The 12,669-nt window shown below is 46.0% G+C and overlaps 1 protein-coding gene across 3 annotated transcripts in view; it reads right to left on the bottom strand.

The window, feature by feature from the left end:
- The window catches only part of sgca (sarcoglycan, alpha), a 69,252-nt gene extending 58,682 nt beyond the window's left edge, over positions 1 to 10,570 (bottom strand). For 2 of the 3 annotated variants that reach the window (XM_078223906.1, XM_078223907.1), the window contains exons 1-2: positions 10,483 to 10,553; positions 2,300 to 2,428 (exon numbers count right to left, since the gene is read on the bottom strand). In XM_078223906.1, the coding sequence (XP_078080032.1) occupies positions 2,300 to 2,428; positions 10,483 to 10,519 (166 nt within the window). In that variant the 5' untranslated portion in view covers positions 10,520 to 10,553. Of the gene's footprint in view, positions 1 to 2,299; positions 2,429 to 10,482 lie in introns of all 3 variants that reach the window. The other variant, XM_078223905.1, reaches the window with a different exon arrangement.
- Positions 10,571 to 12,669: the final 2,099 nt, after the last annotated feature.

Here is a 12,669-nt window from a genome sequence, read left to right as displayed (position 1 = left end):
CGGGCGAGGTGGTAGAGTTACGGCCTGAATGTATTTAAGACAGAGATAAATAGTTCTTGAATGGTAAAGTAATCAATGGTTATGGGGAAAAGGCAGGAGAATAGGGTTGAGAAACATGTCAGCCATGACTGAATGGCGGAGCAGACTCGATGGGCCGAATGGCCCAATTCTGCTCCAATATCTTATGGGCTTATGAAAGTATAATTTGTTGTTTAGCTGCATATCCGTACTACTATACAGAAAGGACACATTTACGCTGCAGTAAGCTATGACTGTAACACTACATTCTTCACCCTCTCCTTTCCTTCTCTATGAATGTTATGTTCTGTCTCTACAGCACACAAGAAACAATACTTTTCACTGTATCCCAATACATGTGACTATAATAAATCAAATCAAATCAGTTTTCAATCTCAGACCGGCAATTCCAGGTCGGCAGAACTTTGTTTACATCGCTTGCTGTCCTCCTGGCTGGAAATGTAACTCTTCCCGTTTTGGTGAGAGCTCTGTGATGTGTGGCTGCAGCAGCACTCAGAGAGAGTGGGGAATCTCCACTCTCTAAATATCTATAGTTAGGCCAGATCAGTTTGCAGAGCATCTAACCAAAGAGTTCTTTACCAACCAGATTTGACACCACATTGTATCCAAATTCAATTCATTCCACTTCTTTCAATGTCAGGGGCCTGTCTCTGGGTTTACACGGACAGTCAACATCCTTGTGGTTACCACTGACCAGAATCTTAACTGGACTCACTACATAAACACAACTGCTTCAAGAGCAGGTCAGAGGCGAGGAAAACTATGACAAGTATCTCACCTCCTGACTCCCCAAAGCCTGTCCACCATCTACAAGGCACAAATCAGGAGTGTGATGGAATATCCCCCCAATTGCCTGGATGGGTGCAGCTCCAACAACACACAAGAAGCTTGGCACCATCCAGGACAAAGCAGCCCATTTGATTGGCATCTTGTCCACAAACATCCACTCCCTCCACTGCCAACGCGCAGTAGCAGCAGTGTGTACTATCTACAAGATGCACTACAGCAATTCACCGCAGTGGGTCGAATCTCAAACAATGACGAGACAGAGTACAGGAATGAGATAGAGAATCCGGTGAACTGGTGTGGCAACAATAATCTCTCCCTCAATGTCATCAAAATGAAGGAGAGTGTCATCGACTTCAGGAAGCTTAAAAGGAGAACATGCCCCTGTCTACATCAATGGGGACGAAGTACAAAGGGTCGAGATCTTCAAGTTTTTATGTGTCCAGATCACCAACAACCTATCCTGGTCCCCCCATGTCGACACTATAGCTAAGAAAGCAAACCAACGCCTCTACTTTCTTAGAAGACTAAGGAAATTTGGCATGTCAGCTACGACTCTCACCAACTTTTACAGATGCACCATATCACAGCTTGGTATGGCTCCTGCTCTGCCCAAGACCGCAAGAAACTACAAAAGGTCGTGAATGTAGCCCAATCCATCACGCAAACCAGCCTCCCATCCATTGACTCTGTCTACACTTCCCGATGTCTCAGTAAAGTAGCCAGCATAATTAAGGATCCCAGGCACCCCGGACATTCTCTCTTCCACCTTCTTCCTTCAGGAAAAAGATACAAAAGTCTGAGGTCATGTACCAACTGACTCAAGAACAGCTTCTTCCCTGCTGCTGTCAGACTTTTGAATGGACTTACCTTGCATTAAGTTGATCTTTCTCTACACCCTAGCTATGACTGTAACACAACATTCTGCTCTCTCTCGTTTCCTTCTCTATGAACAGTATGTTTTGGCTGTATAGCGCGCAAGAAACAATACTTTTCACTGTATGTTAATACATGTGACAATAATAAATCAAATCAAAAAAAAAATCAAATCAAAGATCCTTAGACAGCACCTTCCAAACCCACGATCACTTCCATCTAGAAGGACAAGGGCAGCAGATACACGGGAACATCACCAACTGCAAGTTCTCCTCCAAGTCACTCACCATCCTGACTTGGAAACATATCGCATTATTCTTACAGTGTTGCTGGGTCAAAATCCTGGAATTCCCTCCCGAATGGCATTGTGGGTCAACCCACAGCATGTGGACTGCAGCGATTCAAGGAGGCAGCTCACCACCACCTTCTCAAGGGCATCTAGGAATGGGCAATAAATGCTATGGTCTCGCCAGTGACGCCCATGTCCAACGAATGGATAAATTTCAGCATCAGTGCACTGTTGAAATTACTGTGCCGATGCGAACTTTGGAGCGTAAATACACCATAAGAAAACATGAAGTAGGATGGTTTTGCTCACCAAATGTTTCCTGGAAAGAGAGAAATCCTTCTTGATAGTAGCCCCTCTGCAGCACGTGAAGAAATAAAACCCCTACCCTGGAATTCACAGTCTGTTCAGCGAATATGGAACATATTAAAGTGAGGAGTCCTGCAAACCAGAACAGATCAATTAAACCAATGCAAGAAACACACTCTTTTAAAAAATTAGCTTGGAATGACACCAGTTTTTTTATAAGCAGGGAATGAATTGTGAAGAAATTATTGATTGTACTTTAGTCTGTTTACTTTGCTCTTAATGTATTGTATCTGAGAACACAAATTAATAGTTTGAAAATTATTATTTATAAGAACGGTTTTCCTCTCCAGCCATGCTCGTTCACTGACGTAATTCTTGTTGATGGCAGATAATTGGACAACTGTCCCAGATCTCAGCACAGTTCAAGCGTTAGAATGTAATCGGTGACAACTTTGTATTGGATGTAATATGACCAATGGGAACAAGATGTAAGGGTCAGCTGACCCAGTAAACCAATTAAAGAGTGATGTAATAGTCAGCTGACTGATGCGCTATCAATTAGGCAAAAGACTACTTGTGTGCCAATACAACTGTAGGCTTTTATTCACTGAACAAGGGGGAGGAAACAGCCACCTTTATACTAGGTGACAAGGGGAGGAGCCGGCAGGGGATGTGTCCAGGCATGACAAACACAACAATGGTGGTCCAGGCAGGACAAAGGTGCAACTGAAGTCCACCACACTGACCACTATAAATAAGGAACTATGTAGTATTGTGTGTAGCTTGGAGTGGCCCAGGGTGAGGCCCCAAGTTTGGAGTAATGATGTTTCTTTATTAAAACCTTTCTTTGATTTATAAGTTGGAGTACGTTTTGTTGTATTTTCATCAGCTGCATTTTGAAGAGCTCCGTAATAATCGAGCACTGTAATAATTTTTGGTGTCATTTTCACTGAAAATAAGCCAGGACTTTCCGGTCCTAATAAGGTAGGACCCCCCCCCCCACATCCAAAACCCCCTTTCCCCAAACCACACCCCTCCCAGCCCCCCCCATGGAAGATTCGGCAGACCAGCCAAATAGTCCAGTAGCTTTTAGCACGTTTGGACAATCCCAGTGGTGGGCAGGGCCAGGGAAGCTACCCTTAAGGTTGGCATGCCTCATAGAATCATAGAATCCCCACAGTGCAGAAAGAGGCCATTCAGCCCATCGAGCCTGCACTGACAACAATCCCACCCAGGCCCTATCCCTGTAACCCCTCATATTTTCCTGCTAATCTCCCTGATACTAAGGGTCAATTTAGTATGGCAAATCAACCTAACCCGCAGATCCTTGGACTGTGGGAGGAAACCAGAGCACCATGCAGACACGGGGAGAATATGCAAACTCCACACAGACAGTGACCCGAAGCTGGAATTGAACCTAGGTCCCTGGTGCTGTGAGGCAACAGTGCTAACCACTGTGCAACCGTGCCTCACTAATGGCAGGATAGAAAAATGCATTCTTCCTGGCATTGATGCTTTAATGGAACCGGACATTAGATGTATCTGCGGGCACTCAGCATTCCTATTCGGGCTTTTTAATAAGGACTTCCCAAAAAGTGAATGCTACTATATCTAGAGATCACTCCGCTTCCCAATCCTTAAAGCTGTGACAGGTGCCACTGGCCTGCCATAGAGACCATTCATTACCTGATCTCTCCCCACTATGATCACAGGAAATGCCCTTGACTCAGTTGTGGGTGGATGTTAAAAGTTGATGCAGTTCCACGGGAACTACCAAAGATTAGGAAAATCTCAGCTGTCCTGTCAGTTGCTGGTGGGTCCACTAATGCAGTTTGGTTATGTTGATATATCTTCACAAACATTCTTATTGGGGACTGGTGGGGAGATACTGCAAGGATTAGCAAGGCTGATTATCAAGCTCATCTCTCCCATTGCAAAGAAAGCCTGGAGTGAGACTAGAACTTGGAGTTTTGTGTTGAGAGGCCATGCACTGAGGCACAGGACGTCCGACAGTGCAATTTACTTAATTACATGTTAATTGGATTAAAATTACAATTTATTTGCATTGATTACATTAGAAGAGGATATATGTAAATTATGTCTTAATTATGCACTTGAGAGTGTATAATGAGCTGGAAAAAACGCCACGTTGCAGCTTGAGCTGTGTGGCAGGTGTAGGGAAAGAGTAGGTTCCTCCCTGTACACAAGCTGGAGTGTAGGCTGGGGACTCAGTTGTAATTAACGTTGAATCCAAATGTTGAAAAGCATATGCTTCATTCATAAAGAGGAGGTGGAGATGCTGGTGTTGGACTGGGGTGGGCACAGTAAGAGGTCTCACAACACCCAGGTTAGAGTCCAAAGGTTTATTTGGAATCACGAGCTTTTGGAGCGCTGCTCCTTCATCAAGTGACTCACCTGATGAAGGAGCAGCACTCCGAAAGCTCGTGATTCCAAATAAACATGTTGGATATTAACCTGGTGTTGTGAGACCTCTTACCATAAAGAGGAGGGCTGCCCACCAGCCAGTGAGAAACTAGACTGATCGAAGCCCTGTTACCTGCCTGCCAAGAGAAGACAGTTCATGGTCGGATACCTGGCAGTGTTGAAACCATGATCATAGAAACATAGAAGATAGGAGCGGGAGGAGGCTATTCGGCCCTTCGAGCCTGCTCTGCCATTTATCACAATCATGGCTGATTGTCTAACTCAATAGTCTAAGCCTGCTTTCTCCCCATAACCTTTGATCCTGTTCGCCCCATGCAAGTGGTTCGCCCAGGCTAGGGGAGAATCAATGTTAAGGCAGCTTGATCTCGCAGGCTAGGATCAGGGTTCCAATGAACTTCAACGGAGGTGTTGCCTGATGCAATTTTTCAAAGCCATCTCAGCCTTTTGGCTAAGATGAAGCATCAGATCAAGCCCAAGATGAGAGCGCAATGCCTTATCTTGTCAGCTTGGATCTTATTTGCATCACTTGTGTGGAGAACATAGGTGGGATTTTCCCACCACACTCCCCCAAGATCGGAAAATCCCGCCCGAGGTCAATAGATCTTTGAATGGTCCAGTGTCCCACCCACTATAATTACTGTGGGGGGTGGGGGGGGGGGGGGGGGGGGTGGGGGGGGGTGGGGGGCGAGATGGGAAAATCCCGTCGCAAGAATTGGATTCAATTAGAATTTGGATTTGGACTGAATAAAAATTTGGGGAAAAAAAGACAGTTCATGGTCAGATGAAATGGATCCTGCTTATGTTGTAATATTGTAATTTGGGCCAGCACGGTGACACAGTGGTTAGCGCTGCTGCCTCACAGAGCCAGGGACCTGGGTTTAATTCTGGCCTTGGGTGACTAACTGTGTGGAGTTTGTATGTTCTCCCCATGTCTGTGTGGGGGTGCTCCAGTTTCCTCCCACACTCCAAAGATGTGCGGGTTAGGTAGATTGGCCATGGTAAATTGCCCCTTAGTGTCAAGAGGGATTAGCGGGATAAATACGCGGGGTTACGGGGATAGGGCCTGGATGGGATTGTTGTTGGTGCGGGCTCGATGGGCTGAATAGCCTCTTCCTGCACTGTAGGGATTCTACAATTCATAAGTGTAACAATACAACAAGAGGTTAAGACTTCCTAAAAAGCTGAGTTAGGATCCAATGTTCAATCATTATTCGCGGTTAAAGCCAATACTAAAGTTAAAGGTTCAAATTTCATTCTGAAAGAAGTTTGGAGCATAAATTTCCTTTCAATCTTGTGGTAGTTTACACTTTAATAACTAATTGTGCTAAGTTCTAATCACTCTCAGGTTGAAAAAAATAATTCTTACCATGTAAAGTTGCTGTTTTCCAGCTGTGGCCTAGCCAGTGTCTTAGACAAATTCATCATAATTTCCTTGTGGAAATGGACCCCAATGTGAGGGTCAGATGGGGTTCATAGGCCCACACTATGTGAGAAACAGTCACTTGGCAATGATTTTCCCATCATCAGCCAATAAAGGACAGATTCACTGTTCTTTTAAGGGCAGGGGTGAGGGTGGGGGGACAAGCTCTCGCAGCTGGAGGATGAATAGGAGACCCTTCAGTGCCAAGAGATGAGGCCTGAAGTGTCAATAAGAGGGCTATGGGACGCTTCAATTTTGAGGCTCCCTCTCCAATATTTCAAATTTTTAAATTAAAAAATGTAGGTCACCATTGCGGAGGAGGAAACTGCTCCACTGAGAGGCCTGAGACTACAGCTGAGACCAGGCAGATGGGGAGGGCCAGCAAAGCCTGACTAAAGTGTTGCTCATGATGTGGAGATGCCGGCGTTGGACTGGGGTAAACACAGTAAGAGTTTTAACAACACCAGGTTAAAGTCCAACAGGTTTATTTGGTAGCAAATGCCATTAGCTTTCGGAGCCCTGCTCCTTCGTCAGATGGAGTGGATATCTGCTCCCAAACAAGGCACAGTAAGAAGTTTAACAACACCAGGTTAAAGTCCAACAGGTTTATTTGGTAGCAAAAGCCACACAAGCTTTCGGAGCTCCAAGCCCCTTCTTCAGGTGAGTGGGAATTCTGTTCACAAACAGGGCATATAAAGACACAGACTCAATTTACATGAATAATGGTTGGAATGCGAATACTTACAGCTAATCAAGACTTTAAGATACAAACAACGTGAGTGGAGAGAGCATCAAGACAGGCTAAAAAGATGTGTATTGTCTCCAGACAAGACAGCCAGTGAAACTCTGCAGGTCCAGGCAGGCTGTGGGGGTTACAAATAGTGTGACATGAACCCAATATCCCGGTTGAGGCCGTCCTCGTGTGTGCGGAACTTGGCTATCAGTTTCTGCTCAGCGACTCTGCGCCGCCGTGTGTCGTGAAGGCCGCCTTGGAGAACGCTTACCCGAATATCAGAGGCCAAATGCCCGTGACCGCTGAAGTGCTCCCCAACGGGAAGAGAACAGTCTTGCCTGGTGATTGTCGAGCGGTGTTCATTCATCCGTTGTCTCAGCGTCTGCATAGTTTCCCCAACGTACCATGCCTCGGGACATCCTCTCCTGCAGCGTATCAGGTAGACAACGTTGGCCAAGTTGCAAGAGTATGTACCGTGTACCTGGTGGATGGTGTTCTCACGTGAGATGATGGCATCTGTGTTGATGATCTGGCACATCTTGCAGAGGTTGCTGTGGCAGGGTTATGTGGTGTCGTGGTCACTGTTCTCCTGAAGGCTGGGTAGTTTGCTGCGGACAATGGTCTGTTTGAGGTTGTGCGGTTGTTTGAAGGCAAGAAGTTGGGGTGTAGGGATGGCCTTGGCGAGATGTTCATCTTCATCAATGACATGTTGAAGGCTCCGGAGGAGATGCCGTAGCTTCTCCGCTCCGGGGAAGTACTGGACGACGAAGGGTACTCTGTCCACTGTGTCCCGTGTTTGTCTTCTGAGGAGGTCGGTGCGGTTTTTCGCTGTGGTGCGTTGGAACTGTTGATCAATGAGTCGAGCACTATATCCTGTTCTTATGAGGGCATCTTTCAGCATCTGGAGGTGTCTGTTGCGATCCTCCTCATCTGAGCAGATCCTGTGTATTCGGAGGACTTGTCCGTAGGGGATGGCTTCTTTAACGTGTTTAGGGTGGAAGTTGGAGATGAGCAGAAACTGATAGCCAAGTTCCGCACACACGAGGACGGCCTCAACCGGGATATTGGGTTCATGTCACACTATTTGTAACCCCCACAGCCTGCCTGGACCTGCAGAGTTTCACTGGCTGTCTTGTCTGGAGACAATACACATCTTTTTAGCCTGTCTTGATGCTCTCTCCACTCACGTTGTTTGTACCTTAAAGACTTGATTAGCTGTAAGTATTCGCATTCCAACCATTATTCATGTAAATTGAGTCTGTGTCTTTATATGCCCTGTTTGTGAACAGAATTCCCACTCACCTGAAGAAGGGGCTTGGAGCTCCGAAAGCTTGTGTGGCTTTTGCTACCAAATAAACCTGTTGGACTTTAACCTGGTGTTGTTAAACTTCTTACTGTGTTTACCCCAGTCCAACACCGGCATCTCCACACCCAAACAAGGCACACAGAGACACAAAATCAATTTACAGAATACTGATTAGAATGCGAGTCTTTACAGCTGATCAAGTCTTGAAGATACAGACAATGTGAGTGGAGGGAGCATTAAGCACAGGTTAAAGAAATGTGTATTGTCTCCAGACAGGACAGCCAGTGAGATTCTGCAAGTCCAGGAGGCAAGCTGTGGGGGTTACTGATAGTGTGACATGAACCCAAGATCCCGGTTTAGGCCGTTCTCATGTGTGCGGAACTTGGCTATCAGTTTCTGCTCAGCGACTCTGTGCTGTCGTGTGTCGTGAAGGCCGCCTTGGAGACAGGTAAGCTGGAGACAATACACATTTCTTTAACCTGTGCTTAATGCTCCCTCCACTCACATTGTCTGTATCTTCAAGACTTGATCAGCTGTAAAGATTCGCATTCTAATCAGTATTCTGTAAATTGATTTTGTGTCTCTGCGTGCCTTGTTTGGGAGCAAATATCCACTCCATCTGATGAAGGAGCAGGGCTCCGAAAGCTAATGGCATTTGCTACCAAATAAACCTGTTGGACTTTAACCTGGTGTTGTTAAAACTCTTACTAAAGTGTTTGTGGTGAACCATCGTTGGTTCCCACCAGATAGTACTGAGCCAGGGTCTGGCCAGTACTACGAGTATGTATATATGTTGCTGTTGGGGTTAGGGATGGGTTGTTCTACTTGTTGCTGTTGGGGTTAGGGTTGGGCTGTTACACCTGTATTATAGTTATTATGGTACATCCCAGTCGGGCTCCGCCTCCTGGGAGAGGTATAAAGGTCACTGCTCTGTCTGGGACCCCTCAGTCTGGGATCGTGTACTATACATGGTAGCTTCGTTGTAACAGTAAATAAAAGCCTTTATTTCCTTGAGCATCTCAAGCCTCGTGTGTGATAACGCGCATCAATTTTATTTACTGTTACAACGAAGCTACACGATCCCAGACTGAGGGGTCCCAGACAGAGCAGTGACCTTTATACCTCTCCCAGGAGGCGGAGCCCGACTGGGATGTACCATAATAACTATAATACAGGTGTAACAGCCCAACCCTAACCCCAACAGCAACAGGTAGAACAACCCATCCCTAACCCCAACAGCAACATATATACATACTCGTAGTACTGGCCAGACCCTGGCTCAGTACTATCTAGTGGGAACCAACGATGGTTCACCACAGTGTTGCGCCCCAGTCTGCCACCCGGAAGCTGCTTCTCGGCAACTGGGTCTAATGTCCAACTCCTCTGCGGCGGCGGGGGCGGGGGGAGGGGGGGGGGCGGTGGGGGGGGCACAGTAAACTACCAGTCAGCCTCTGACAATGGACTTTAATTATTGTTAATCGACCACCCCCTGCCACTTGTGGATGGGTAGCCCCAATCCTGCCTCCAGCAAAATGTCCCCGGGGCTGGGAAGGAGCATGCGAACTGACACGCCGGATGGGCCTGTCAGGGCCTAGAAACCTTGACCATTAATTTTGTTTATTTGAAGATAACCTATTGCAGGTCACAGGTGGGAATGAGATCTGAAGATTACCCAAGCAGAAATATTAAAATAACCACACCATGGGGATATGTGCTCTTTCGTTTAATATTTGGTACCACTTGTGTTAGATCATCCAAACTAAAGCACTTCACTGACAAATTGACTTACGTCATGTTTTTGTTCATCTATACCGCTTCTGGTTAAATATCTTTGGCCGACACGCGAGTTTATAAACTTTAAATGACCTGCATCATTGCATTATTTCTTCCCAGTAGTTCCCCAGTCAATTATTGCTCGAAATACATCCACTGCCATGCGACCAAAGCAAGCAATTTAATAATAGCGCAATTTAAAATACTTCTGTACAACACGCCCTGGTCATCTACTCAAAGTGTAGCTAAATAAAATAAACTTTAATAATGCTAAATACAGGAAATACTTCAAATATATTTTGACTTTGGATTGAATTGAAGTATAATTGCAAAGACAGCATTAAATTCATACCCTGTTCAGAAGCTGAATGCAATGGTAAAGGATATAAATGTTAAGGTGCTATACAAAATATACTCACTTTGGGATATATATATATATTTTCTAACCTAAACACACAATGTTCCAATTATTAATAAAAGTATCCCGATAATACAATAAAAAAACTTGCCTGCAGAAGCATAAACCCAAACTCCTTGTATCGCCATCTTCCTCCGAAAGGTAAGGGGAAAGTGCTTTGACTTTGAGTGGCAGCAACATAAGGGAGCCAGTCAAACAGCCGTGGGGGCATTCTAACATGGCGAATGATTGACTCACTGTGACCGCACTATTTTTGTGAATGTTCTTTTCAGCCTCTTGACAGCTGCACATCTAGTGCAAGATTTTGCTTCAACTTCTCAACTTCCACACTGTGAAAAACTCCGGCGATCGCACTTCTTGTTTTGGGAAATGAATAAAGCTCCATGAAAGTGGTCCCCTAAAACTTTATTTACGGTGCTGTTTTAAAGAAATCAAACACATGTATAAATGAGTACACCTCTTGTGTAACTAAGACATTATGCAAAAGTGAAGGATACATAAGCATTGTAGAAGAACCAATAACCCCAAATCAGTAAGTGATGGTGAGCGATAAGTATTAGTTTTATCAGAAAATACATGGGCTGCAGCAGCTTATAATCTGAAATGGATAAGGTGGCTGAGTTAGTATCACTGCTGTTATTTTTAAATGCCTGAAGTCACTGAGTACATGCTGATAAAAGCTGGCTTTGGAATCGGCTTAAAGTCTAACATCAAGTGTTATTTTGATTCCACAATTTAAGACCGTACTTGGAATTGTTAGAAGTTGAAGCTGGCCAATAAACACGTTTAAACACACAAGCAGCGTGGTGGCACAATGGTTAGCACCGCTGCTTCACACCGCCAGGGACCCCGCGTTCAATTCCAGCCTTGGGTGATCTTCTGTGCGGAGTCTGCACATTCTCCTCATGTCTGCGTGGGTTTCCTCCGGGTGCTCCAGTTTCCTCCCACAGTCCAAAGATGTGCAAGTTAGGTTGATTGGCCGTGCTAAATTGTCCCTTAGTGTTCAAAGATGTGCCAGTTAGATAGATTAGCCTTGGCAAATGCATGGGGTTACGGGGATAGGGCGGGGAAGGCCTGGGTCAGGTCAGTACAGACTCGATGGGCCAAATGGCCACTTTCTGCACAGTCGGGATTCAATGATTCTATGAGATCTCAATGAGCCATCACTACGGCAACATAAAGAACCCATATTACATCCAAATTAAGACATGGTTTCGGAAAGGGGTTTGGTGATAGTACTGTGGTGGCAATTAAAAAAGGTGGCAAGGAATGTAGGAGTGCGGGAATGTAGAACAATATCCCAAGATGTGGAACACCATAGCCTCACGAGAGAGACATGCACCTAAGAAGAGATATGACCAGACCCTGAGTAATGTAGTAACATGGGCAATTACAAGATGGGTGAGCAATATAGAGAACGCTCCAAGACTCCTGGGTCAGAATCCACAAGAAGGATGAGCAAGATGCAGAAAGGTAGCTGTGCTTATGTTTTAGAATAGGCAGCCGTCCCAAGAGACTCAGTCGATTGATGAAGCTGAAAGGCAGACACACAAAAAAGGCAGGTGATGCGCGACAATCAAGCACGAGGTACAAGGCTTCAGCAATTGAAGGCTTTTATTGACAAACAATGGAACTATCTAACACGAGTACACCATTCCAGACTGGAGGGGTCCCGCCTGAGCAGAGGGTCTTATACCTCTCCCAGGAGGCGGGGCCCGACTGGGATGTGCCATAACAGCATCCACCACAGGTATATTAATCCCACAGTGTAAACACCCTAGCCCAACAACAACATTATAACAACCCCACAGTGTCAACCCCCTAACTCAACAGCAACATTAGAATAACCCCACAGTGGTAACCAACGATGGTTCACCACATTCACCCCTCCTTTGAAAACAAAGGCCGGCGGGGTGCGAAAACAGACTACATATATACAAAATCTACAAGTCCAGACGGTCAGGAGGACCGCACCGACGCTGTGACCTCCTCAACACCGGTTGTGACACCGGAGCAGGTGCTTGCGGTGGCGTTCTCTCCAAAACAGCGTCCGGCTGTCCCCTCGAGGACTCACGGGCCGGTTGACCCTGGTGAAGCGGTGGTGCAGGGGATCCCGGTACCGTCTGTGGGTGGCGCCGATCTCCGAGTCTCAGGCAAGCTGTACATGGGAGTATAACTGTTATGCACTGGTCCCGGTGCTGACCGCGCCACGTCCGGGGAAGAAATAAGTGATAGGGGATTCGTGACAGGGGGTATGGGAGCGACAGGAGTTGCTACG

The sequence above is a fragment of the Mustelus asterias genome, chromosome 11, assembly GCF_964213995.1.
Source record: "Mustelus asterias chromosome 11, sMusAst1.hap1.1, whole genome shotgun sequence".
Lineage (NCBI taxonomy): Eukaryota > Metazoa > Chordata > Chondrichthyes > Carcharhiniformes > Triakidae > Mustelus > Mustelus asterias.
The sequence above is the reverse complement of the archived record's forward strand: the minus strand, read 5'-3'. Positions and strand labels throughout refer to the sequence as shown.